This window comes from Balaenoptera borealis (assembly GCF_965194805.1).
Source record: "Balaenoptera borealis genome assembly, chromosome: 13".
In the NCBI taxonomy this organism is placed as follows: domain Eukaryota; kingdom Metazoa; phylum Chordata; class Mammalia; order Artiodactyla; family Balaenopteridae; genus Balaenoptera; species Balaenoptera borealis.
In genome coordinates, this window is record NC_138870.1 from 43,238,722 (window position 1) to 43,262,507 (window position 23,786).

Here is a 23,786-nt window from a genome sequence, read left to right on the forward strand (position 1 = left end):
CTCTCCTCTCCTTCTGGGACCCCTATAATGTGAATGTTGTTGCGTTTAATGTTGTCCCAGAGGTCTCTTAGGCTGTCTTCATTTCTTTTCATTCTTTTTTCTTTAGTCTGTTCCGCAGCAGTGAATTCCACCATTCTGTCTTCCAGGTCACTTATCTGTTCTTCTGCCTCAGTTATTCTGCTATTGATTCCTTCTAGTGTAGTTTTCATTTCAGTTATTGTATTGTTCATCTCTGTTTGTTCTTTAATTCTTCTAGGTCTTTGTTAAACATTTCTTGCATCTTCTCGATCTTTGCCTCCATTCTTATTCCGAGGTCCTGGATCATCTTCACTATCATTATTCTGAATTCTTTTTCTGGAAGGTTGCCTATCTCCACTTCATTTAGTTGTTTTTCTGGGGTTTTATCTTGTTCCTTCATCTGGTATATAGCCCTCTGCCTTTTCATCTTGTCTTTCTGTGCATGTGGTTTTTGTTCCACAGGCTGCAGGATTATACTTTTTCTTGCTTCTGCTGTCTGCCCTCTGGTGGTTGAGGCTATCTAAGAGGCTTGATGGGATGATCTGGTGGTGGGTAGAGCTGACTGTTGCTGTGGTTGTCAGAGCTCAGTAAAACTTTAATCCACTTGACTGTTGATGGGTGGGGCTGGGGTCCCTCCCTGTTGGTTGTTTTGCCTGAGGCAACCCAACACTGGAGCCTACCTGGGCTCTTTGGTGGGGCTAATAACAGACTCTGGGAGGGCTCACGCCAAGGAGTACTTCCCAGAACTTCTGCTGCCAGTGTCCTTGTCCCCACGGTGAAACAGAGCCACCCCCCGCCTCTGCAGGAGACCTTCCAACACTAGCAGGTAGGTCTGGTTCAGTCTCCCCTGGGGTCACTGCTCCTTCCCCTGGGTCCCGATGCGCACACTATTTTGTGTGTGCCCTCCAAGAGTGGGGTCTCTGTTTCCCCCAGTCCTGTTGAAGTCCTGCAGTCAATTCCCACTAGGCTTCAAAGTCTGATTCTCTATGAATTCCTACTCCCATTGCCGGACTCCCAGGTTGGGAAGCCTGACGTGGGGCTCAGAACCTTCACTCCAGAGGGTGGACTTCTGTGGTGTAAGTGTTTGCCAGTCTATGAGTCCCCCACCCACCAGTTATGGGATTTGATTTTACTCTGATTGCGCCCCTCCTACTGTCTCATTGTGGCTTCTCCTTTGTCTTTGGATGTGGGGTATCTTTTTTGGTGAGTTCCAGTGTTTTCCTATCGATGATTGTCCAGCAGCTAGCTAGTTGTGATTCTGGTGTTCTCGCAAGAGAGAGTGAGAGCACGTCCCTCTCTCGTTTCTGCTTTATATCCACAATTTTTTTAACACCCCTTTTGTTTTTAACTTATTTTTTAATCTTCACTGTAACTCTGAAAAAGATATTATTAGTTCTATTTACAAAGGAGGAAACTGAGGTCCTGGGAAGTTAATTTGTTTAGCGTCACAGAGCAGCAAATGATTGCCTTAAGCTAAAAATCAGCCCAAGCCTGTCTGACTCCAAAATCTGTGTGCCTTTCTGGAGTTAGAAGACTTTGGATTCAAACTCTGTTAAATAGAGGTTTCTTTTCCCATGCCACTCTACTAACTCCCCACCCTCCCTCACCCAAGTGTTTATGGTCCAGGGAGCCCCTAATTAGGGAGCTAAAGAGAATGCTAATTTTTGCCCAGTCACTTGAATAAGAGTGAGCTCAGCTACCCTGTGGAGTGAGAGGCAATCAGGGGGCCTTAGTCCTACAGCTCTCAGTTTAATCAGAGCAGCTCCAGAAAAAATCCTTTTCTACTTCTTCTAACATCTCCTAAGAGGGGTTCTGAGGTTGGTGCCATAGTGTAGTAGCACGTTCTACAGCTCTAAGATCTCGAACTGCGCTGTTCAGTATGGCAGCCACAAGTGGATATTTCAATTTTAATTTGAATTACTTACAGTTAAACAAAATTAAAAATCAGTCTTTCAGTCATACTAGCCACATTTCAAATGCTTGATACTGACTACTATATTGGATAGTGCAGATTTAGAACATTTCTATCATTGCAGAAGGCTCAGACAGCACTGAAAAGTAACAGGTGGAGGCAATCATCTGTGTTTCAACCGCAGATTAAAATTGGGGGGTGGGGAACAGCAGGTCCCTCTTTTTCTTCTTTGAGAAAGATCTCAGGATTTAGATGATCACATTTGAGAGTGGCAGTGGGAAGACACCAGGCTTTGGGACCCTGAGTGATGAGCATTTTGTGAGGTTAGAACAGTGATAATAAGGGGAAGTGATGACTACTAGCTAAAACAAAATCTGGTGCCGTTTTTCCTTTTCTGCCTGCCAGATCCTCAGTCTGCACAAAATCACAAGGACTGCCAGAAACTCTGGAGGAATGATTGCTTTTATCCTTTTAGAATGTAAATTAACCCCCTCACAAGCTCTCCTCATTATTTGAGTGATTGGCTTTAGTTAGGGTCTGAAAAGTAAAGGGACCTCTGAGTGTAATGATGACTCTAGAGCTGGACTCTTCAGATTCATGAATCCTGTTTATTTTTACTCACTAATTTCTGTATCCCCATATTGGGATACTGTCAGTGAGAAACAGAGCCAGACACCTGTTAAAGGCAGCAAGATAGATTTCATTCAGACTAGTGCGGTAGGGAAGAGAGACTCCAGCATAAATTGAGCTCAACTCTGCTGAAACAAAAGGTGGGTCCCTTTTAAAATGCTGGAGTGTGCTAAAGGAAAAGTACTGAAGATGTTAGGTGGAGAGGTTGGTCACTGTGATTCAGCCATTTGTGTCCACTTGCTAATTGGTGCTTACCAGATTTAGGCTCCCATCCTCCAACAGAGACTGGTGGACAAAGGCCCTATCCTCTTGATGATTACATTTCAAAGGGATGACTCCCAGGTCCTTGAGAAAGACATTTCTGGGTTGTACAAGATTTGTTTATCTCAAGGGTCAGAGATTGACAACTGCAAGTTTTCTAAAGTAAGTGCTCTAAGAAAAGTGAGGTCAAAGACCTATAGTCAGGTTTTGGCTAGAACAGTTAATTATTTTGGCAGCATTGAGCTTTCTCTAGGAGGCATTTTAAGGAGGCTGGGTCATCCTAGGGACTCAACCTTGAACTGATAGAAGCTGTGGTAGAGTTTGGTCATGTCTCAGTGTGTGTGAGGGAGGTTGAATGGAGTTGTTTGTGCTGAAAGTCTGCAGTTTTCAGTACCTGGATAAAGGTTGGTTTGTTTTGTTATTAGTTTTGTTTTGTTTTTTTAAATTGAAGTATAGTTGATTTACAGTGTTGTGTTAATTACTGCTGTACAGCCAAGTGATTCAGTTACACATATATATACATTCTTTTTTTTTATATATTCTTTTCCATTATGGTTTAGCATAGGATATTGAATATAGTTCTCTGTGCTGTACTGTGGTACCTTGTTGTTTATCCATTCTATATAGAAAAGCTTACATCTGCTAACCACAACCTCCCACTCCATCCCTCCCCCAAACCCCTCCCCTTGGCAGCCACCAGTCTGTTCTCTCTGTTTGCGATTCTGTTTCTGTTTCATAGGTTCATTTGTGTCATATTTCCACATATAAGCGACATCATATGGTATTTGTCTTTCTCTTTCTGATTTACTTCACTTAGTATGATAATCCATTTGCATCCATGTTGCTGCAAATGGCATTATTTTGTTCTTTTTTATGGCTGAGTAGTATTCCATTGTCTATATGTACCACATCTTTACCCATTCATCTGTCAATGGACATTTAGGTTCTTTCCATGTCTTGGCTATTGTGAATAGTGCTGCTATGAACATAGGGGGTGCACGTATCTTTTTGAATTAAAGTTTTGTCTGGATATATGCCCAGGAGTGGGATTGCAGAACCATATGCTAATTCTATTTTTTAGTTTTGAGGAACCTCCATATTGTTTTCCACAGTGGCTGCACCAACTTACATTCCCATCAACAGTGTAGGGAGGGTTCCGTTTTCTCCACACCCTCTCCAGCATTTGTTATTTGTAAACTTTTAAATGATGGCCATTTTGACTGGTGTGAGCTGCTACCTCATTGTAGGTTTTTTTTGGCTGCACCATGTGGCATGTGGGATCTTAGTTCCCCAGCCAGGGATCAAACCCATGTCCCCTGCAGTGGAAGCACAGAGTCCTAACCACTGGGCGGCCAGGGAAGTCCCCTTCATTGTAGTTTTGATTTGCATGTCTCTAATACTTACCGATGTTGAGCATCTTTTCATGTGCCTATTGGCCATCTGTGTTTCTTCTTTGGAGAAATGTGTATTTAGGTCTTCTGTCCATTTTTTATTAGGTTGGTTTTTTTTTGTTCTTCAGTTGTATGAGCTGTTTATATATTTTGGAAAGTAAACCTTTGTCAGTCACATCATTTGCAAATAGTCTTTTCGTTTTGTTTATGGTTTCCTTTGCTGTGCAAAAGCTTGTAAGTTTGATTAGGTCCCATTTGTTTATTTTTGTTTTTATTTTTATTGCCTTGGGAGACTGACCTAAGAAAACTGGTACAGTTTATATCAGAGAATGTTTTGCCTATGTTCTCATGGAGTTTTACCATGTCATGTGTTATGTTTAAGTCTTTAAGCCATTTTGAGTTTATTTTTGTGTATGGTGAGAGGGTGTGTTCTAACTTCATTGATTTATATGTGGCTGTCCAGCCTTCCTAGCACTACTTGCTGAAGAGACTGTCTTCCCCCTTGTATATTCTTGCCTCCCTTGTCAAAGATTTTTCTTTTTAATACTTATTTATTTATTTGGCTGCGCCAGGTCTTTTTTTTTTTTTAATAAATTTATTTATTTATTTATTTATGGCTGTGTTGGGTCTTCGTTGCTGCGTGTAGGCTTCCTCTAGTTGCAGCGAGCGGGGGCTACTCTTCGTTGAGGTGCGTGGGCTTCTCATTGTGGTGGCTTCTCTTGTTGCACAGCACAGGCTCTAGGCGCGTGGGCTTCAGTAGTTGTGGTGCACGGGCTTAGTTGCTCCACGGCATGTGGGATCTTCCCAGACCAGGGCTCAAACCCATGTCCCCTGCATTGGCAGGAGGATTCTTAACCACTGTGCCACCAGGGAAGTCCTGTGCCAGGTCTTAGCTGCAGGGGATCTTTGTTGCCACATGCAGGATCTTTAGTTGCCGTACGCGGTATCTAGTTCCCTGACCAGGGATCGAACCCAGGCCTCCTGCTTTGGGAGCATGGAGTCTTAACCACTGGACCACCAGGGAAGTCCCTTTTGTCAAAGATTAATTGATCATAGGTGTGTGGGTTTATTTCTGGGCTCTCTGTTCTGTTCCATTGATCCATATGGCTGACTTTGTGCCAATACCACACTCTTGATTACTGTAGCTTTGTAGTATTGTCTGAAGCCTGGGAGGGTTATGCCTCCTGCTTTGTTCTTTTTCTTCAGGATTGCTTTGGCAATTCTGGGTCTTTTATGGTTCCATATGAATTTTAGGATTATTTGTTCTAGTTCTGTGAAAAATGTCATGGGTAATTTGATAGGGGTTGCATTAAATTAGATTGCTTTTGGTCGTATGGCCATTTTAACAAATTAATTCTTCCAATCCAAGAGCATGGGATATCTTTCCATTTCTTTGAATCATCTTCAGTTTCCTTTATTAATGTTTTATAGTTCTCGGCGTATAAGTCTTTCACCTCCTTGGTCAGGTTTATTCCTAAGAATTTTATTTTGGGGAGGTGTGATTTTAAAAGGTACTGGTTTTTTACATTTCCTTTCTGATATTTGGATAAAGTTTTATATACATATTTCCTGACCTGGGCATTTGGGAGATAATGAGACTGGAATTTAATCCAGTCTTGGGAAAGGGTAAAGAACCTTCAATGAAACGGAATAAGGCATTGTTTTGGGGGCCTGATGCAAACAGAGAAAAGAGTCAAAAAGGTGATTTTCAGGACTTAAGAAGCAGCCTTGGATTTTATTTTGTGATTTAAGCCCGAGATGAATGGTATGAACCAGGATAGTCTAGAGGAAGGTGAGAGATCTGAAAATATCTGGGGAAAGCTTCTTGGAATAGGTAGAACCTGAGCTGAGTCTTGAAGGATGACAGGTGGGCTTTTCTTGGTTTAGCATTTTATTGTGGTATTTCCATGAAACCCCATCTACTTTCCACAGAAATAAAATATTTCAAGTAAATAATTGAATCATGAAATTATAACTTATTTTTCTTTGAAGGTACTGCCCAAAGTTGGTATTTCTCTCACTTTTTGATTCTTGATTTCTTAATTGGTTTTTAACCAGATATCTTCAGAATGACATGTTCTGAAGAGCCACCATGTTTTTACACAATCAGTTCCTCTGCCTCAAATACCTTCCAACCCTATCCCCCAAGCACACCTTCAGGGAATTGTATATCTTTCAAGACCTAGCTGAAGGAGCACCCTTTCTTTGCTCCCACAGTACAGTGCTGTCTACTTTTCTGCTTATATTATAGCTCTTATTGTTTGTTTGTACTCTCAACCCCCTAATGCAGTCTCCTGCCCACAGAAGATACCTAATATGTGATTAATAGATGTGGTTAAATATAATAAGCTCTGAAATGTATTTTCCAGTATTAAGAACTCAGCTTTCTTACGTGCACAGGTATAATTATATTATGTTAATTGAATTTTTATTTGTTCTTAGATGTCATTAAGAGGATCTGCGCCAGTGACAATTGTACCTCTTCCTGGAGAGCAAGTACAGGTTCAGGGGGTCATCCAGACAGCTCAGTCTTCTGTAATTCACCCACCACACGTGCAAACGGTACAGAAATTCAAAGACTTAGTGGTTGAGAGAGGGGACTTTTGAACCCTGAGTCTCTGGACACACTGAAGTTGCTATAGTTATAATATTATAAAACAAGATAATAAAGTTGTCTTAGAAATTAGATTTTAGAACAAACGAGGCAAATAGAAAAGTTTTAGAACTTCTAGTTTCATGTATATACTACCCGGTAAAAACATAAGGCAATTTTGGGAAGAAGTTATTGCTTAGAATTTAAGGAAATGAAAGATTTTCTGAAGGGAAAGCACCTTTTTACCCTAGTGGTATCCTTCATGAAAAAGAGAATTCTGAAGAAAGGGTGATGATGTGAGCGTTTTAGCAAACTAAGAAAGTACCTACCTTATGCTTTATGGTGATCAAATAAAAGAAGTTCTCTCATAGTAAAGTTCTTATTTATATCTGTCTACCTTCATATTTACACCTGACAACAGTAGGAAGGAAAAGGCCATCCTGGGTTCCTTTTCTTTTTACTCTTTCTCCCTATTTTATCTTCTGGCTCCTGTGAGTCTCAGAATGCCTTTGGTCATCTCTCATTTTTAGAAGCAGCTATCCTGGAAGAAAAGCTGTATAACTCATTTTTTCCTCTTGAATGTATACAGTGTCTGGCAGTGTTGTCAGCTCTAGAGCTGCATCTTTATGTGTTTTTTGTTTTTGTCTTTGGTTTTTTTCCTATATGAAAGGTGACTGCTGCATGGATTTTTGAGTTTTTATATGACGATTTTACTCTTATTAGTGCTGTCATTAAAGAGAAATACTTGATCTTAGTTATAAGGAATCTCTTAGTTTTAGAAATTATTTTCTTACTTGAGTTCAGTGGGAGGCTTTGGAGTAAATTTAGGGACAGACAGGGAAAACAGCTACTATTTAGATTAGAAATGGCATATCTGTGGTGCATGAGGAAATATAGAAGTGACAGATCTTCCTTAATTATTACTTTATTATTTGTTACTGCGATTATTTCTTAATTATTACAGATTGTGATCCGTTCTTTCTTTCCTATCTAAAGATAAAGATTTAAGATACAAAAAAGTAGAAGTACACTAGAACTTGTTCTTGAAGGAGACTATAGAATGTAAAACAAGCTTCTCTGGAATTTAAGATCTAAGTCTAAATAGTTTAGGGGAAGGCCTTCTGTAGAGAGTAAGTAATGTAGAGAATTTATGTCCGTTCTAGAAGCCTGTTTTGTTTATTTTTTTTTAATAAAGATGAAGTCAGGTGTCACAATGCAACTTCAGAAAAATGCTGAGAAATTTAAAACATTTTAAAAATTGAAAATAACTTGTTTCCTCAATTGTAAGATATTATAACTTAAACCTTGCATATGGTTATTTTATTAACTAGTTTTAATAGGTTTATTATTAATAAGAGTTAACATTTACTGTGTGCTTGCGCTGTGCCATGCACTAAGTGCTTTACATGTATTAACTCATTCAACTGTGAAGTGAGATACAGCTAATTATTACAGATATTTAAGTTGCATGTGTTTGTACCTGCCCTTGCCAGTGACCTCCACTTTACCAAATTTAATGCTTGTTCTCAGTCCTTGTTTTACTTTACCTGATAGCAGAATTTGACATGGTTGATTATTCTTTTCTCCTCAATACACTGTCTTCACTAGTTTTCCAAGGACACCTCGCTCATTTAATATTACTCATGGTGGCTTGTTCTTGGTCTCATTTGCTGGTTCCTCCCGTTCTTTCCAACCTCTTACTGCTAGAGTGTCCCTGGGTTTTGTCCTATATTTATCCCCTTATTGAGCTCACTGAGTCTTGTGGCTTTAAGGACTATCTAAAGAGCTGTGACTTCCAATATATGTCTAGCCCAGACCCCTTCCCTGACTCACAGGCTTGTATATTCAGCAGTCTCCTCAATTTCATTATCTAATAATTAAATATTGGTTGGATATCTGATAACATTTCAAAGTTAGCATGTCCGAAATCCAAATCAGATAGCATTAATGATAAAAAAAAACTTTGAATAATGTGCATCAGTATAGAGACTGATCTTTACAACTCTAGTGAAGTCGTATTGCTTTATTTGGGGGATAGACTTTCTTCTTTGTTCTGAGCCTGCTGTGTTGTATGTTCCTTTAGTTTGGGCTCCTGAAATAAACTTTCTCTTTTCCTTTTCCTTTTATTTCTTTCTTTTAGACCTTAGATTTAATGACAAAGGAATTTGGGTGGCAGAAGACAGATCATTTTTTCTGAAAGTAAAAATTAAATTTAATTCTTTTTCTACCTGCTTTGTTCATCATAGTAAAACCAGTTCTGTTTTTCAGGTATCATCTTTATCAGAAAGTGAAGAGTCTCAGGACTCATCTGACAGCATAGGCTCCTCACAGAAAACCCACGGGATCCTAGCACGGCGCCCATCTTACAGGTGAGTACTCGTGTCAAACCCCGCATGTGTTATATTACCGTATGAGTTGGAATGGTGCTGGCAAAGCAAATTATATCAAGAAGGAGCATGTGTTTGTATAGGAAGGGAAGTGTTAAGAGAGACAGGGCAAGATTTTTAAGGGCCCAAGTTGCTGTGCTGAAGAGGAATTCAGACTTATCTTCTGGCAAAATATTAGATATCCATATTTACTAACTTTAATAGTAATATGGAAGGGCTGTAGATTTTAAGAATTAAACTGCTTTGTGTTCCCTTTCTTAGCTTCCTAGCTCTGAGCCTTTGTCTTTCCCTTGTGTGTGTGTCCCTTTGTTGAAACACATTCTTCTACATTCTGCACATACTTTAGGCCTCATTTCCTCCTGGAAACCTTCTCTGTTTACTTTCTCTTCAGCCTCCCAAGACCAGGTTAGGTCTTTCTTCTGTGGCATCCTTTTACTAACCCCTGCTATAGTGCTTATCTCATGCTACTGGAATTCCAGTTTATTTATGGGCATGGCCAGTGCATTATTATTTTTTGTCATCTCAGGGCCTAGCAGAATGACCAGATGAGAGTAGATGGATTCTTAATAATTACTTGTTGAATGAACAGAAAGCTGAAGTAGTACAAGTAACTGACAGAAAGCTTTTGAAATAATCTGGGTGATTTCATGTAGGTAGTGTGGTATCTTTGGCATGGCTGGATCTGAGACACTTTTGTGGTAGAATTGACCAAACCTGGTGACCAGATGGTAGGAGGAAAGGGAGACAGAAAAGGATGAAATGCTCTTTTGAAACATAGACAAATGCAGTAAGGTTTTCAATGTTATGAGAGAACTTTTTATAGGGTGTATTCATTCCTGCCTGCCTGACGGAAGAAGTAGGAAGGACTTCATAAAAGATGTAATTTAGTTCATCATCAATCTGATAAATTCTGAGAGCTAGGAGCAGGGAGGGGTTTTGTAAGGCAGGAAGAGAGCTTCTTAGGCTGAGGGAACAGTGTAATGAAAGGTAGATTGTATGATATGAAAGAGGTTGGCCTGTTCTGGGAATTGGCAATTTAAGGTACAAGGAGGAAGGGGTGGTTTAGCAAGAAAAGGTAAACAGGAGCCACATTACTTAGAACCTTGTTACCATGTTAAGGAATTGGGACTCTACTGAATAAACAGTTAATGAACACAAAAAATTTTGTCTGTGAATTTTGGGGGGTTGAAAAATAAGCCTACTAAAATGAGCTCAATTTGAAACTATAAAAAAGTAATCCAGGGACTTACCTGGCTGTCCAGTGGTTAAAACTCCGTGCTTCCACGGCAGGGAGCATGGGTTCAATCCCTGGTCAGGGAACTAAGATCCCACATACCACGTGGTGTGGCCAAAAAAAAAGTAATCCATTATGAAAGGAATTTCTCAGCCTTAGAAAGCAAGGTTCCAACCACGTAAGTTAATATAAACCTACATCTAGATATATCTTATGAAGCAAAATTGGAGGACACCAAAGATAAAAATAAGATCTTAAAAGCTTCCACAGAGAAAAGACAAATTACCTAGAAAGGAGTGACCATTAGGCTGACAACAGATTTTTGAATGGTAATATTAGAAGACAATGGACTAAAATCTTTAAATGCCGAGAGAAAGTAACAGTTGGCCTGGAATTATATACCCACCTGAACAATCACTCATAAATAATGGTGAAGTTAAAATCATTTCAAACTGATTTAAGAAATTACTAAAGGGTACATGTCAGGAAGAAGAAAATGAAACCAAACAAAAGGAACATGAATATCAGAAAGAATGGTGAACCAAGACATTCATTTAAGTTACCATTGACTTTTTAGAATAATACTAATAATGATTAATTTGGGTAGTTTAAAAACAAATGGAAAGAAATATATCAGGCAGAAATATATAAGACAGGAATGGTCTACTGGAGTCTTACATCGATTACCTTTAGACTTACCTTAGACTGTTAGAGGTAATTGGCAAAAGAATACAGATAAAAAGTTTAATTATTTCCAAATAGTGGGGCTCTTTCGGCACAAAACAGTTATTTAGCGCCTAGATAAAATACTTGTTAATGAATTGTGCATTTATAGGAAATAACAGAAATGTCTTATCAGCCTACCCTAATAAACGTAAAACCATATACATACAAATACATGAGCTGAAACTAGAATGGGAAGCAGAAGCAAGCATGAAGACCAAGGTACACCCATTACTTTAGGTCTACTGCAGGAAGGAACTATGAACCTGAGATTTTTGTATTAAGCTGAGATCCCTACAGCAGGCTAGAGCACCTGAAACAAAGTTTCCCCAAGTTAAGCTTTCCGAATTACCAAAGATAAGATCAACCAAATATGAATTTACAGTCAGAAATCATCAAACATACAAAGAAATAAACCATTATAAGTGAGAATCAGCAGAAACAATATATAATGAACTCAATAAATGCAGAAAAAGTATTTGATAAAATTCAGCACCCACTCAAATTTTTAGCAAATAAGGAATAAAAATGGACTTTCCTAGCATATACAGACTTTGAGAACTGAACTATACATAGGACAGATCATAGCTCAAGTTGCAAACATGGTACACACATGGACCAAATCTGAATAGCACTGCATAGTCTTTGAAAACTAAACTGATGTTGGAACCACGACCCACAGAAGGCTTGTCAGAACTTGCAGCTTGGACACAACCAGGCTGATAGCCTGCTAAAACAAGAATATCAAGAATTCTCCATAAGATTTAAACAGGAGTCTAACATAATATTGAAAATGTCCAACATTACATGGCATACAAAGAACCTGGAAGAATCTTAACTTGTAAGGGAAAAGACTATAAGCAGGGGCTTCCCTGGTGGCGCAGTGGTTGAGAATCTGCCTGCCAATGCAGGGGACACGGGTTCGAGCCCTGGTCTGGGAAGATCCCACATGCCACGGAGCAACTGGGCCCGTGAGCCACAATTACTGAGCCTGCGCGTCTGGAGCCTGTGCTCCGCAACAAGAGAGGCCGAGATGGTGAGAGGCCCGCGCACCGCGATGAAGAGTGGTCCCCACTTGCCGCAACTAGAGAAAGCCCTCGCACAGAAACGAAGACTCAACACAGTCATAAATAAATAAATAAATAAATAAAAGAACGTGAATTTCTAAAAAAAAAAAAAAAATTGTTATTTAAAAAAAAAAAAAAAAAAAAAAAAAAAAAAAGACTATAAGCAAATGCCATCTCCTAGATGACCCAGATGTTGGAATTATATGACAAAAACTTTAAAGGAGCTATTACTGAAGTGTTCTAACTAACAAGTAAGGGTGAATTCTCTTGAAATGCATGGAAAGATAGGAACTCTTAGCAAAATACAGAAGATATAAAGAGAACAAAATAGAAATTTAAGAGCTGAATACACTAACAAATAAAACCTCACTGGATGGATTCAATAGGAGAACAGAGATAAAGAGTTAGTCAACTTCAAAGATAGTTCAATGGAGATTATCCAATCTGAAGAATAGAGATTGGAAAAATTAACTAATTCTCAGGGACTTGTGAGACAATACCCAAAGATCTAAAACTGTGTCATTCGAGTTATAGAACAGAAAAATGTTGCAGAAAAAATACTTGTAGAAATAATAGCTGAAATGTTCCCAAATTCGGTGAAACCTACAAATTGAAAAAGCTTAGCAAATCTTAAACAAGATAAAACGCAAAGAAATCCCTGCCCAGACATATATCATAATCAAACTGCTGAAAAATAAAGACATAAATATTGTGAGCAGCCAGAGAAAAATGACACTACTTATAAGGGCATGATGTGAATGATTATAGATTTCTCATCAAAAACTGTGCAAGCTAGAAGAAATGAAATAGCATTCTTAAAGTGCTAAAGAAAACTATTAATCCAGATTTCTCTATCTAGTGAAAGTAACCCTCAGAAATGGAGGTGAACTAAGTATTCTCAGATAAAGGAAAACTAAGAGAAATCATTGACAGCAGACTTGCTCTAAAATAACTGCTAAGAAAGTTCTTAAGACCAAAAGAAACTTGGAAGGTTAGGAATGAATAAAGGCAACAACAAGATCTGGGCAAATATAATGTACTACTCTCCTATTAAATTCTTTAAAATATGTTTGATGGTTGAAAAAAATGACACTGTCTGATGGGGTTTTCAGTGTAGGCAGTTTTAATATGTAAGACAACTACAACATAAATGGGGGAGGATAAAGAGATTTAATATGGTGGTAAAGTTTCTAAGGTTCACTTGAAGGGGTAAAATAGTGACTATAAATAGACTAGGCATCTATTTTGTAATACCTAGAACAACTACTAAAACTGTACAAAGAGATTTAGTCAAATACACAATAAATTAAGAGTTTTGAAAAATCTTAACTCAAAAGAATGCAGAATTTTTTAAAAAGATAGCAAATAATAAAATGGTAGATCAACCAATATCAGTCGTTATGTTAAGACAGCATGACTTAAACTCACTAAAAGACAGAGATTATAAATAGACACAAAAATCCTCAAGAAAATATTAGTAAACCAAGTACAACAACATATAGATGGTATTATACACCATAATTGAGTACGGTTTATCCCAGAGTGCAAAATTGGTTTAACATCTGAAAATCAATTAATGTAATACATCATATTTATAGAATAAAAACAAAAAACTCAGTCATCTGAACAGACACACAAAAAAGCATTTGATGAAATCCAGTACCCTTTAATGATAAAAATTCTCATCAAACAAATAGATGGGAGTTTCCTCAACCTGATAAAGTGCATCTACAAAAGCCCAGAGCTAACATCATATTTAATGGTGGAAGACTGAATGTTTTCCCCCCTAAGATCAGGCACAAGACAAGGCTGTGGATGTCTGCTCTCACTATTTCTACTTAACATTTTACTCAGGAAATCAGGCAAGAAAATGAAATGAAAGGCATATTGGAAAGGAAGAAATAAAAGTTTGCAGATGACAATGATCTCATATATAGAAAATCCCAAAGGATCCACTAAAATAGAACTAATAAGTAAGTTCAGCAGGGTTGTGGGATACAAAATCAATTGGTTTTCTATACACTAGCAATAAACAATCCAAGAATAAAATTAAGAAAACAGTCCTACTTAAAATAACATAAAATGTATAAAATAATACTTGAAATTAAATTTATAAATTCAAATTATATAAAACAGAAGTATAATACTTGTATACTGAAAACTACAAAACCTTGTTGAGAGACATTTTTTAAAAATCTAAACAAAAAGACATCACATGTTCATCAACTGGAAGACTAAATATTGTTAAGACAAATAACCCAGTTAAACAATGAAGGAAAGATTTGAATAAACATTTCTCCAAAGAAGATATACAAATGGCCAATATGTATGTGAAAAACTGATCAACATCATTTGTCATTAGGTAAATGCAAATCAAAATAATGAGATACGGGGCTTCCCTGGTGGCGCAGTGGTTGAGAATCTGCCTGCCAATGCAGGGGACACGGGTTCGAGCCCTGGTCTGGGAAGATCCCACATGCCGCGGAGCAACTAGGCCCGTGAGCCACAACTACTGAGCCTGCGCGTCTGGAGCCTGTGCTCCACAACAAGAGAGGCCGCGATAGTGAGAGGCCCACGCATCGCGATGAAGAGTGGCCCCCACTTGCCACAACTAGAGAAAGCCCTCGCACAGAAACGAAGACCCAACACAGCCAAAAATAAATAACAAATAAATAACAAATAAATTTTTAAAAATAAATAAATAAATAGCTACACTTATAAAAAAAAAATGAGATACGACTTCAAACTTAGTAGGATGCCTAAAAAACAAAAACAAACAAAAAACCCATAACAGGTGTTGGTAAGGGGGGCAGTGGCTATGGAAACAATCTGGCAGTTCTTCAAAATACTGAGTATACATACCTTATAAGCCATTACTACTATTGCTATATATATAAGCAAGAGAAATAAAAACATAATCAAAAGAAAATTGGCTATATTAATATCATACAAAATAAGACTTAAGAGCAAAGAAAATTATCAGAGATAAAGAGGGAGTCAGTTCACCAAGAAGACATAACAATCCTAAATATGTACGCATCTAACAACAGAGCTTCATAATACATGTATCAAAAACTTACAGAACTGAAAAGCAAAATAAATCCACAGTTATAGCTGAAAATTTGAGTACACCTACCTCAGTATCCGACCGAACTTGTAGCCAGAAATTCAGCAAGATTATAGAACTGAACAATACAATCAACCAGTCGGATCTAATTGACATTTTTAGAACACTTTACCCACGTGCACAAAGAACATTCACCAAGAAACACCACATCCTGGATCATAACAAACCTTAACAAATTTAGAAGAATTGAAATTATGCAAAGTTCTCATATTTGAATTAGACTAGAAGCCAGTAAAAGAAAGATAACAGGAAAATCTCCAAACATACGGAAATTAACACACTTAGAAATAATCCATGGACCAAACAGAAAATCTTAAGGGAAATTAGAAAGCACTGTGAACTTAATGAAAAATGAAAATATCAAAATCTGGAGCTGTAACCAGTGGGAAATAATTAGAGGAAAATTTACCTTATTAAATAAAAACTTATAAAAGAAGGAAAGTCTCAAATCAACAAGTTTCCACTTGAAGAAACTAGGGGAAAAACAAAATAAGCTCAAAGCAAGCAGGAGAAATGAAGTAATAGAGATTAAGAGCAGAAATCAGGGAATTCCCTGGTGGTCCAGTGGTTAGGACTCCTCACTTCCATTGCCAGGGGCCCGGGTTTGATCCCTGGTCGGGGAACTAAGGTCCTGCAAGATGCATGGCATGGCCAGGGGGGAAAATAGAGCAGAAGTCAATGAACTTGAAAAGAGAAAACTAATAGAGATAATATAACTGAAAGGTGGTTCTTTGGGGGGAAAAGAATTAGTAAAATTGATAATCCGGTAGCAAGATGGGGGGAATGGTGACTATAAAGGGGAGCGTGGTCAGAGATGAGGCTGGAGAGGTCACAGGGACAAGTTATGGCCTTGCAGACTGTGTCATTTATTCTGACAGGGAGCCTCTACAGATGAGTGACTTGATCTGACTGACATTTTAAAAAGATGACTGGTTGTTGATGACTGCTGTGGAGAATGGACTGTAGTAAGGGAAGGGCAGACTAAAGGAGGACCTGTTAGAGGCTACTGTTCAGTCAAGAGGTGGTGGCATGGACTGGGGTGCAGCAGTGGAGGTGATGAGGGTGGGTAAGATTCTGGATATATTTTCAAGATAGAGACAATGGGATTTGTTTATGAATTGGATAAAGGTTGTGAGAAAGAGAGAATGACTCCAAAATTTTTGAAAAACAGAGTCGATATTTACTGACATGGGTAAGACTGCACGCGGTGGAAGGATACCTGACATTAGATTTGGATGTATTAAGTTTGAGGTGCCTATTGAGTGGAAGTATTCAATACACAATTGGATATAGCAGTTTCGAGTTAAGGAGAGAAGTTGAGGAAATATCATTTGAGGGGTCATCAGTATACACAAGGTATTCAAGCCTATGGGACAGATGAGCTCATTAGAAAGAATATAGATAGAGAAAGAGAAGTCCAAAAGACTAAGGTTCTCCAAGAATGAGGCAGGAGGATGAGGAAGAATGCAGAACAGTGGCAAATAATATCTCAAAATATAGTAAAAATAAAGTAATATATATGGGAATGGTAAGCAACAATTTAGATAATGGTACTCTTTGAGGGGGGAGAAGAGCAGGGAAAGGAATTGGTAGTGACATTTTGGTGTATCTGTAAGTTAATTCCTATTAAAAATGAGATATCTAAAGCAAATATGGCAAAATAGCATCTAATGATTCTTGGTACATGGTACGTGGGTGTTTTATTTTCTGTACTTCTCTTTATGCTCAAAATGTTTCATAACTTGGGCTTCCCTGGTGGCGCAGTGGTTGAGAATCTGCCTGCCAATGCAGGGGACACGGGTTCGCGCCCTGGTCTGGTAAGATCCCACATGCCGCGGAGCAACTAGGCCCGTGAGCCACAATTACTGAGCCTGCGCATCTGGAGCTTGTGCTCCGCAACAAGAGAGACTGCGATAGTGAGAGGCCCGCGCACCGCAATGAAGAGTGGCCCCCGCTTGCCGCAACTAGAGAAAGCCCTTGCACAGAAATGAAGACCCAACACAGCCATAAATAAATAAATAGATAGATAGATAGATAAATAAATAAAGGAATTCCTTTAAAAAAAAAAAGTTTCATAACTTAAAATTGAAAAAGAAGTGGCCACAGCATTCCACAGTCTCATGCGAGGCTGGCTGCTTAAGACCATGCAGGCAGCTTGTTAAATGGATTCTGGAGCTCTGTCCACTCAATCATTAGGGGTACCAGTTGGGAATCTGAATTCAGTAAACCTCTCCAGCTGATTCTGGTACATAAGCAGGTTTACAAAGCACTGTGACAATTCTACAGATGGCTAACACAGAGTCCTATAGGACTGCCACCTCTCTTGCTCTCTGTGTGGGACTTCTGTTAGTACAGTCTACACTTGCAGCTCTTGGTGGGAACACTGTCCAGAGTAAAGAGACCAAGCTGGAGAAGGATCTTCAATGTGTGGTAAGAGAACAGCTGAAGGATCTAAAATTATTTGGCCTCCAATAAAGAAGACCTGTAGCAGTTGTCGAATATTGCAAAGTAGGGCATGGATATATTGGGTTGGCCAAAAAGTTCATTCGGGTTTTCCTGTGAAATGTTATGGAAAAACCCAAATGAACTTTTTGGCCGACCCAATTAGGGTAAAGCTTACTCTAGCTTCATTGGGTGGAATTAGCTGTGAGTCTAAATAAGGATGAGCTCTAACCATCCAAAAATTGAATAGTTTGCTTTTTGGAAGTTGTAGATGAATTATTCCTGGAAGTAGAGGCTGTTAGCAATGTTAGAGAATTCCTCCACAGGCTGGAGGGTTAGCACAGATAACATGAAAGATCCCTTTTAATGCTGAGGGTTTTTTTTTTTCCTTTGTGATTCTTTTTTGTTATTGTTTTCACACAAGTAGTTCAGGTTTTCTGATTTTTCTACAATAAACACAGAATTCTTGAGTAAACATTTCTTTTTCCTTTTCTTTTTTTCCCCAGAAACAAATAATGCTCCCTCCATCCCCAGCTGTGTTTTGGAAGACCTTTCTTTTCAGCAAGGCATCTTTTTCCATCCCCTTATTCTTGCCATGAGTCCCTTTTTTTTTTTTAACCAAGTCTGAGGGATGCCTGTGGAATCAAATGTACTTCTTGTTAAAATAAGCAATTTTATTTATCACTGATACTCTGCATTTTTATAGTAGTATTTTTTTTGTACTTTTTTCCATCAAAGTTAGGAAAATGGGTTTTTTCCCCCCCCAGTTATACATACATATATACCTTCTTTTTCATATTCTTTTCCATTATGGTCTGTCACAGGATATTGAATATAGTTCCCTGTGCTATACAGTAGGACCTTGTTGTTTATCCATTCCATATATACCAGTTTGCATCTGCTAACCCCAAACTCCCAATCCATCCCTCTCCCACCTCACTCCCCCTTGACAACCACCAGTCTTTATAGTAGTATTTTTTTTTTTTTTAATTTTTATTTTTTGGCCACGCCACGTGGCATGCAGGATCTTAGTTCCCCAACCAGGGATCGAACTGTGCCCTGTGTAGTGCAAGCGCGGATTCTTCCACTGGAACCACTGGACCGCCAGGGAAGTCCAAAATTTAATCTTTTTAAACAAAGGTCACTGACACTATTTAGAAAATGAATAGTGCTTTGTTAATTAATGAAATACCTCACAATGGAGCCATCTCTCCTGTAGGGGAAGGAGACATTTTATACCTCTGCAAGGGCCTTGTATATTGAAAGGCACTCTGTATGGGTATTTGCTCAGTGTCTCTTTTCAGGTCTTCATAAACTAAAATATAACCAGCCTGCTAATAAACAAAGTCTAGTTTGTGCTAAAACACAGTACGTGCTAAACAAAGGATTCCTTGACACAAGAGTTTAGGTGTCTACCAGATTACTGTATTTTTAACCTGAGATTAAAAAGGTTTAGTAATTTATTTGTAAAGCTGTCCTCATCACCAACATTAATAATAGAGTTCTGTTTTTCACAGAAAAATTTTGAAAGACCTATCTTCTGAAGATACACGGGGCAGAAAAGGAGACGGAGAAAATCCTGGAGTTTCTGCTGTCACTTCTATGTCTGTTCCAACTCCCATCTATCAGACTAGCACCGGACAGTACAGTACGTATAGGAATAAATTTCCCACCCGATAGACACACAAAAACTAACCTTTCTGTTTGAAGAAGTGGTGTGTAAACTGTCATACTTTAATAGTGATGATTATTAAAGGATAACATTTTGAGCCAGAAATAATGCAAAGTTCTTTTTCAGTATTATCTCATTTATTCCTTACAACAATTTTGTGAGGTGGGCAGTTATCAATTTATGAGGGAACCAAGGCTTAGAGAGTCAGATAATATCCCTGAAGTCACACAGCTTGTAAGTGATACACGGCTTGTAAATGATATACTTACTTCAGAGTATAAGTCTGTGAGTTTTGACAAATGCATGGAGCTGTCTAAACACCACCACAATCAAGACACTCCATCACCCCAAGAAATTCACTTGTGCTGTGTCCATTTGTAGATAATCTCTCCCTCCTCTCCTAACCCCTGTTCTTCAAGTTTTATTGGTGTCCCATCTGACCACCTCTCACCATCTCCAGTCATCCTCTCCACCACCTCAGTCTACACTCTCATCTGAATTACTGCAGTATCCGATTGGTCATCTTGCTTCCATTCTTGCTCTAATACTTTTCCATATCTCAGCCAAAGCAATTTATTAAAATGTCAATTAGATCACACCATTTTTGCTCAGAATCTTCCAGTGACTTTAGAATAGGTCCCACAAGGCATTACATTCAGGATCTGGCTTTGCCTGCCACTCTGATCTCATCTCCTGCCACTTGATGCCATTCTGGCCACACAGACTTTCTTGCTATTCCTTATAACGCATGAAGCTTGTTTCTGCCTCAGGATCTCTGGAGGTGTCATCCCTACTACCTTGCGTGTTCTTCACCCAGATCCTCACATGCCTTACATCCTCACTTTTTATAATTACATATAAATGCTATAAAATATAGTAGCTTAATTATAGAATGTATATAATTATAGATTAGCTTATTTATGATCTGTCCTCAAGGAATGTAAGTTCACAACTATAACCTTGGCATACAGGGCCTGGTGCACGTAGGCTTTCATTAAAATGTGTTATGAATATATGATTTTAAGAATATATATAGAATATTTCTGTGAGGACACATAAGAAACTGGGAATAGCGGTTGCAAGGAAGGAAATTTAGGAGCAGAGATCAGAGGCAATTGGGAGGTTCACTTTTCATTTTCAACAAAACTGAATTTGTTTTTTTTAATCATATACATGTATTGCTGTTTCCAAAAAAATTTTTTTAAGGCAGCATATTAGCAAGTTAAAAGTTATGATAGGGCTTCCCTGGTGGTGCAGTGGTTGAGAATCTGCCTGCCAATGCAGGGGACACGGGTTCGAGCCCTGGTCTGGGAAGATCCCACATTCCGCGGGGCAACTAGGCCCGTGAGCCACAACTACTGAGCCTGCGCGTCTGGAGCCTGTGCTCTGCAACAAGAGAGGCCGCGATAGTGAGAGGCCCGCGGCACCGCGTTGAAGAGTGGCCCCCGCTTGCCACAACTGGAGAAAGCCCTCGCACAGAAACGAAGACCCAACACAGCAATCAATCAATCAATCAATAAATAAAATTTTTTTAAAAGTTATGATATATTAAATGGTTTATTCTAAACCCATTAAAAATTAGAATTATGAAAACTACATAGAAACTTGGGCTAATATTTCATATGTTACAACTGAAGTAAGTGTAGTACAAGTCATATTTAGGGCAGCATGATCCAGTAGAACTTGATGATGCAAATGTTCTGTATTTGCATTGTCCAGTACAGCAGCTGCTAAACTATGTGTGAATACTGAGCACGTGACATGTGGCTGGTGAGACTGAGGAACTGAATTTTTTATTTTAATTTTAGTTAATTTAAATAGCCATGCGTGGCTCATGGCTACTGTATTGAACAGTATAGTTGAATTCTTAAAAGAAGTAAATTCAACCAGGTAAATACACATGTTAAGCAAGTACAGGAAGATATGTTGCAAAAACAAAAACATTCTGTATTAACATATATATTTAACATCAAAAGATGTGTATCTATAATGTGTGTAAATAAACCTATTTGATATTTATATATCAATCTGTGTGAGCATAGGCAAAGATTAGGAAGGTTGTGCACCAAAATAATGTTTACCTCAGGAGGGGGGTGGGGAGTGGACAGTGGAATAAATAGGGATAATGGGACTTTTTATTTATATATTTATATATTTATATAAATATATTTATATATGTATGTAATGTGTGTTGCAGGGAAGGAGATTGAAAGTAATTCCTAGTATAAGTTTAAAACAAATCTCTGAATCTAAAAAAATTTAATGTCTTTACTTCTAAAGTCATTTTATAAATTAAAGTATATGGGAATATTTGTTGTCTGGTAGTAGGGAAAGGATAGGGGTAATCAGAAACAGTGGTCACCACTAGAGAGTGGAGCTAAGAAAAGAGTATGAAGATTTACTTTTTCATTATGTAACCTTTTATGCTTTTTGAATTTTCTTCCATAGGCACACTTATCTATTCAAAAATATTTTAAAATACAATCTTTTTAATGCTTTTAAATAAAAATTACAAAGTATCCTTCTACTTATTTTTCCTTTAAAAGTTAGTCATTGGTGGTACCCTCTTCTAATGGCCCAAAACTGCTGTGACAACATTAACAATTAGCATGGAATGCTCTATAGAGCCCAAAATGGGTTTTGACCAATCAGTTATTGTACGATTTGAGACTAAATTTAAGATTAGTGCATCTGAAATACAAAATTTTCTGAAGAAATGCCGTTTTACTTGTTTTACATATAGCTCACCCAAAGTAGTCAACAGTTATCAAGTGGAATTGCATTTAAACCTGTTTTAATAAATAGCAAATTTTTTTTGCCAATCCTTTGTCATTAGTGTGTTGTACAGCCTTATATTAGCTATGTTCTCTCTTTGGTTAAAGTTGCCATTGCCCCAAATGGAGCCTTACAGCTGGCCAGTCCAGGCACAGATGGAGTACAGGGGCTTCAGACATTAACCATGACAAATTCAGGCAGTACTCAACAAGGTACAACAATTCTCCAGTATGCACAGACCTCTGATGGACAGCAAATACTTGTGCCCAGCAACCAGGTGGTTGTACAAAGTAAGTTTGCTTAAGTATCTATGGAAAGCATCGCAAAGTACTTTCAAAGACACTTACAAATTAACTCATTCTTTTGACCACACAGCTGCATCAGGAGATATGCAGACATATCAGATCCGTACCACGCCTTCAGCTACTTCGCTACCACAAACCGTGGTGATGACATCTCCCGTAACCCTTACATCTCAGACAACTAAGACAGATGACCCCCAACTGAAAAGAGAAATAAGGTTGATGAAAAATAGGTAGGTAGTAAAATTATACTATCAGAATGGGTAATGTTTTTATAAATCTCAAAATATAACCAGATATTAACTGAGATTGTATATTAGAAATAAGGAGAGGGGATTATATCAACATTATTTTAACTGAGTGTTAGATTATGTCTAGTACATTTCCAATGGATCAGTGAGTCCCTTTGCATAGTTTCTTTATTTAATATATGACCTAGAGTTCTTCCATTTTTATTGTATCCTTTGAATAGCACTGTTAAGCAAAACTTTTCAGACAATATATTTTGTTCTTATTCAGATGACAAAGTTAAGTGAAAATAATAATTTGCTGCTTGCTGTTGACTAGAGTAAGACTAGGCAAGAATTAGTAGGATTCTGCATAATACCTAATATACTTCTGGATACAGAATTGCTCTTAAAAATGAACTTTGATCATGAAATATAGTAGTCATTTAACCCCCAGAAACATTTGTTTGTTTTAAATCTATTTTAAACATTGTTATATGCACTACATATACATCAGGCATTAAAAATCACTAGTTCTAAAAAAAAAAAAAAAAAAAATCACTAGTTCTTTGAGAAAAAGAATATGATGGGTAGCCTTCTGCAGTGTGTTCAAGGGAAAAGAAAAGACACCAATAAACTATATTAGAAACAAAAAAGGGTAAATAGCCACAGATACAACAAATTTTTAAAATTATAATAAGGTTCTATTTTCAGGTCCTCTCCAATAAGTTAGAAAATTAGAATAAAGGATAATTTTCTAGAGCAATTAAAATTACCATAAAAGGACCAGATGGATACATTTAATTACTTCAAGATAAAATGTTTCTTTACTAAAAACAAGAGGAAGCATAACTGTAAATGACTTGGTAACAAGGCAGGGACCATCTGTTGTTTTGGAGGTTCCAACAAATACAAGTAAATGAAGTAAGTTATGTAAATATTAGAAAAGAATTGTATCTCATTGCTGATGATATGACTGTGTACCTAGGAAACCCAAAAGACTTGTTAAAAATTACTAGAGTGTG

General features: G+C 37.9%; 1 protein-coding gene across 10 annotated transcripts in view; it reads left to right on the plus strand.

Annotated features, from left to right (window-relative positions):
* Window positions 1-23,786, plus strand: part of ATF1 (activating transcription factor 1) — a 61,834-nt gene that overhangs the window by 33,062 nt on the left and 4,986 nt on the right. For 4 of the 10 annotated variants that reach the window (XM_082352515.1, XM_082352514.1, XM_082352512.1 and 1 more), the window contains exons 3-7: window positions 6,655-6,774; window positions 9,074-9,174; window positions 19,303-19,433; window positions 22,340-22,522; window positions 22,608-22,767. In XM_082352515.1, the coding sequence (XP_082208641.1) occupies window positions 6,655-6,774; window positions 9,074-9,174; window positions 19,303-19,433; window positions 22,340-22,522; window positions 22,608-22,767 (695 nt within the window). Of the gene's footprint in view, window positions 1-705; window positions 845-6,654; window positions 6,775-9,073; window positions 9,175-19,302; window positions 19,434-22,339; window positions 22,523-22,607; window positions 22,768-23,786 lie in introns of those variants that run through there. The other 6 variants (XM_082352521.1, XM_082352520.1, XM_082352517.1 and 3 more) reach the window with 4 other exon arrangements.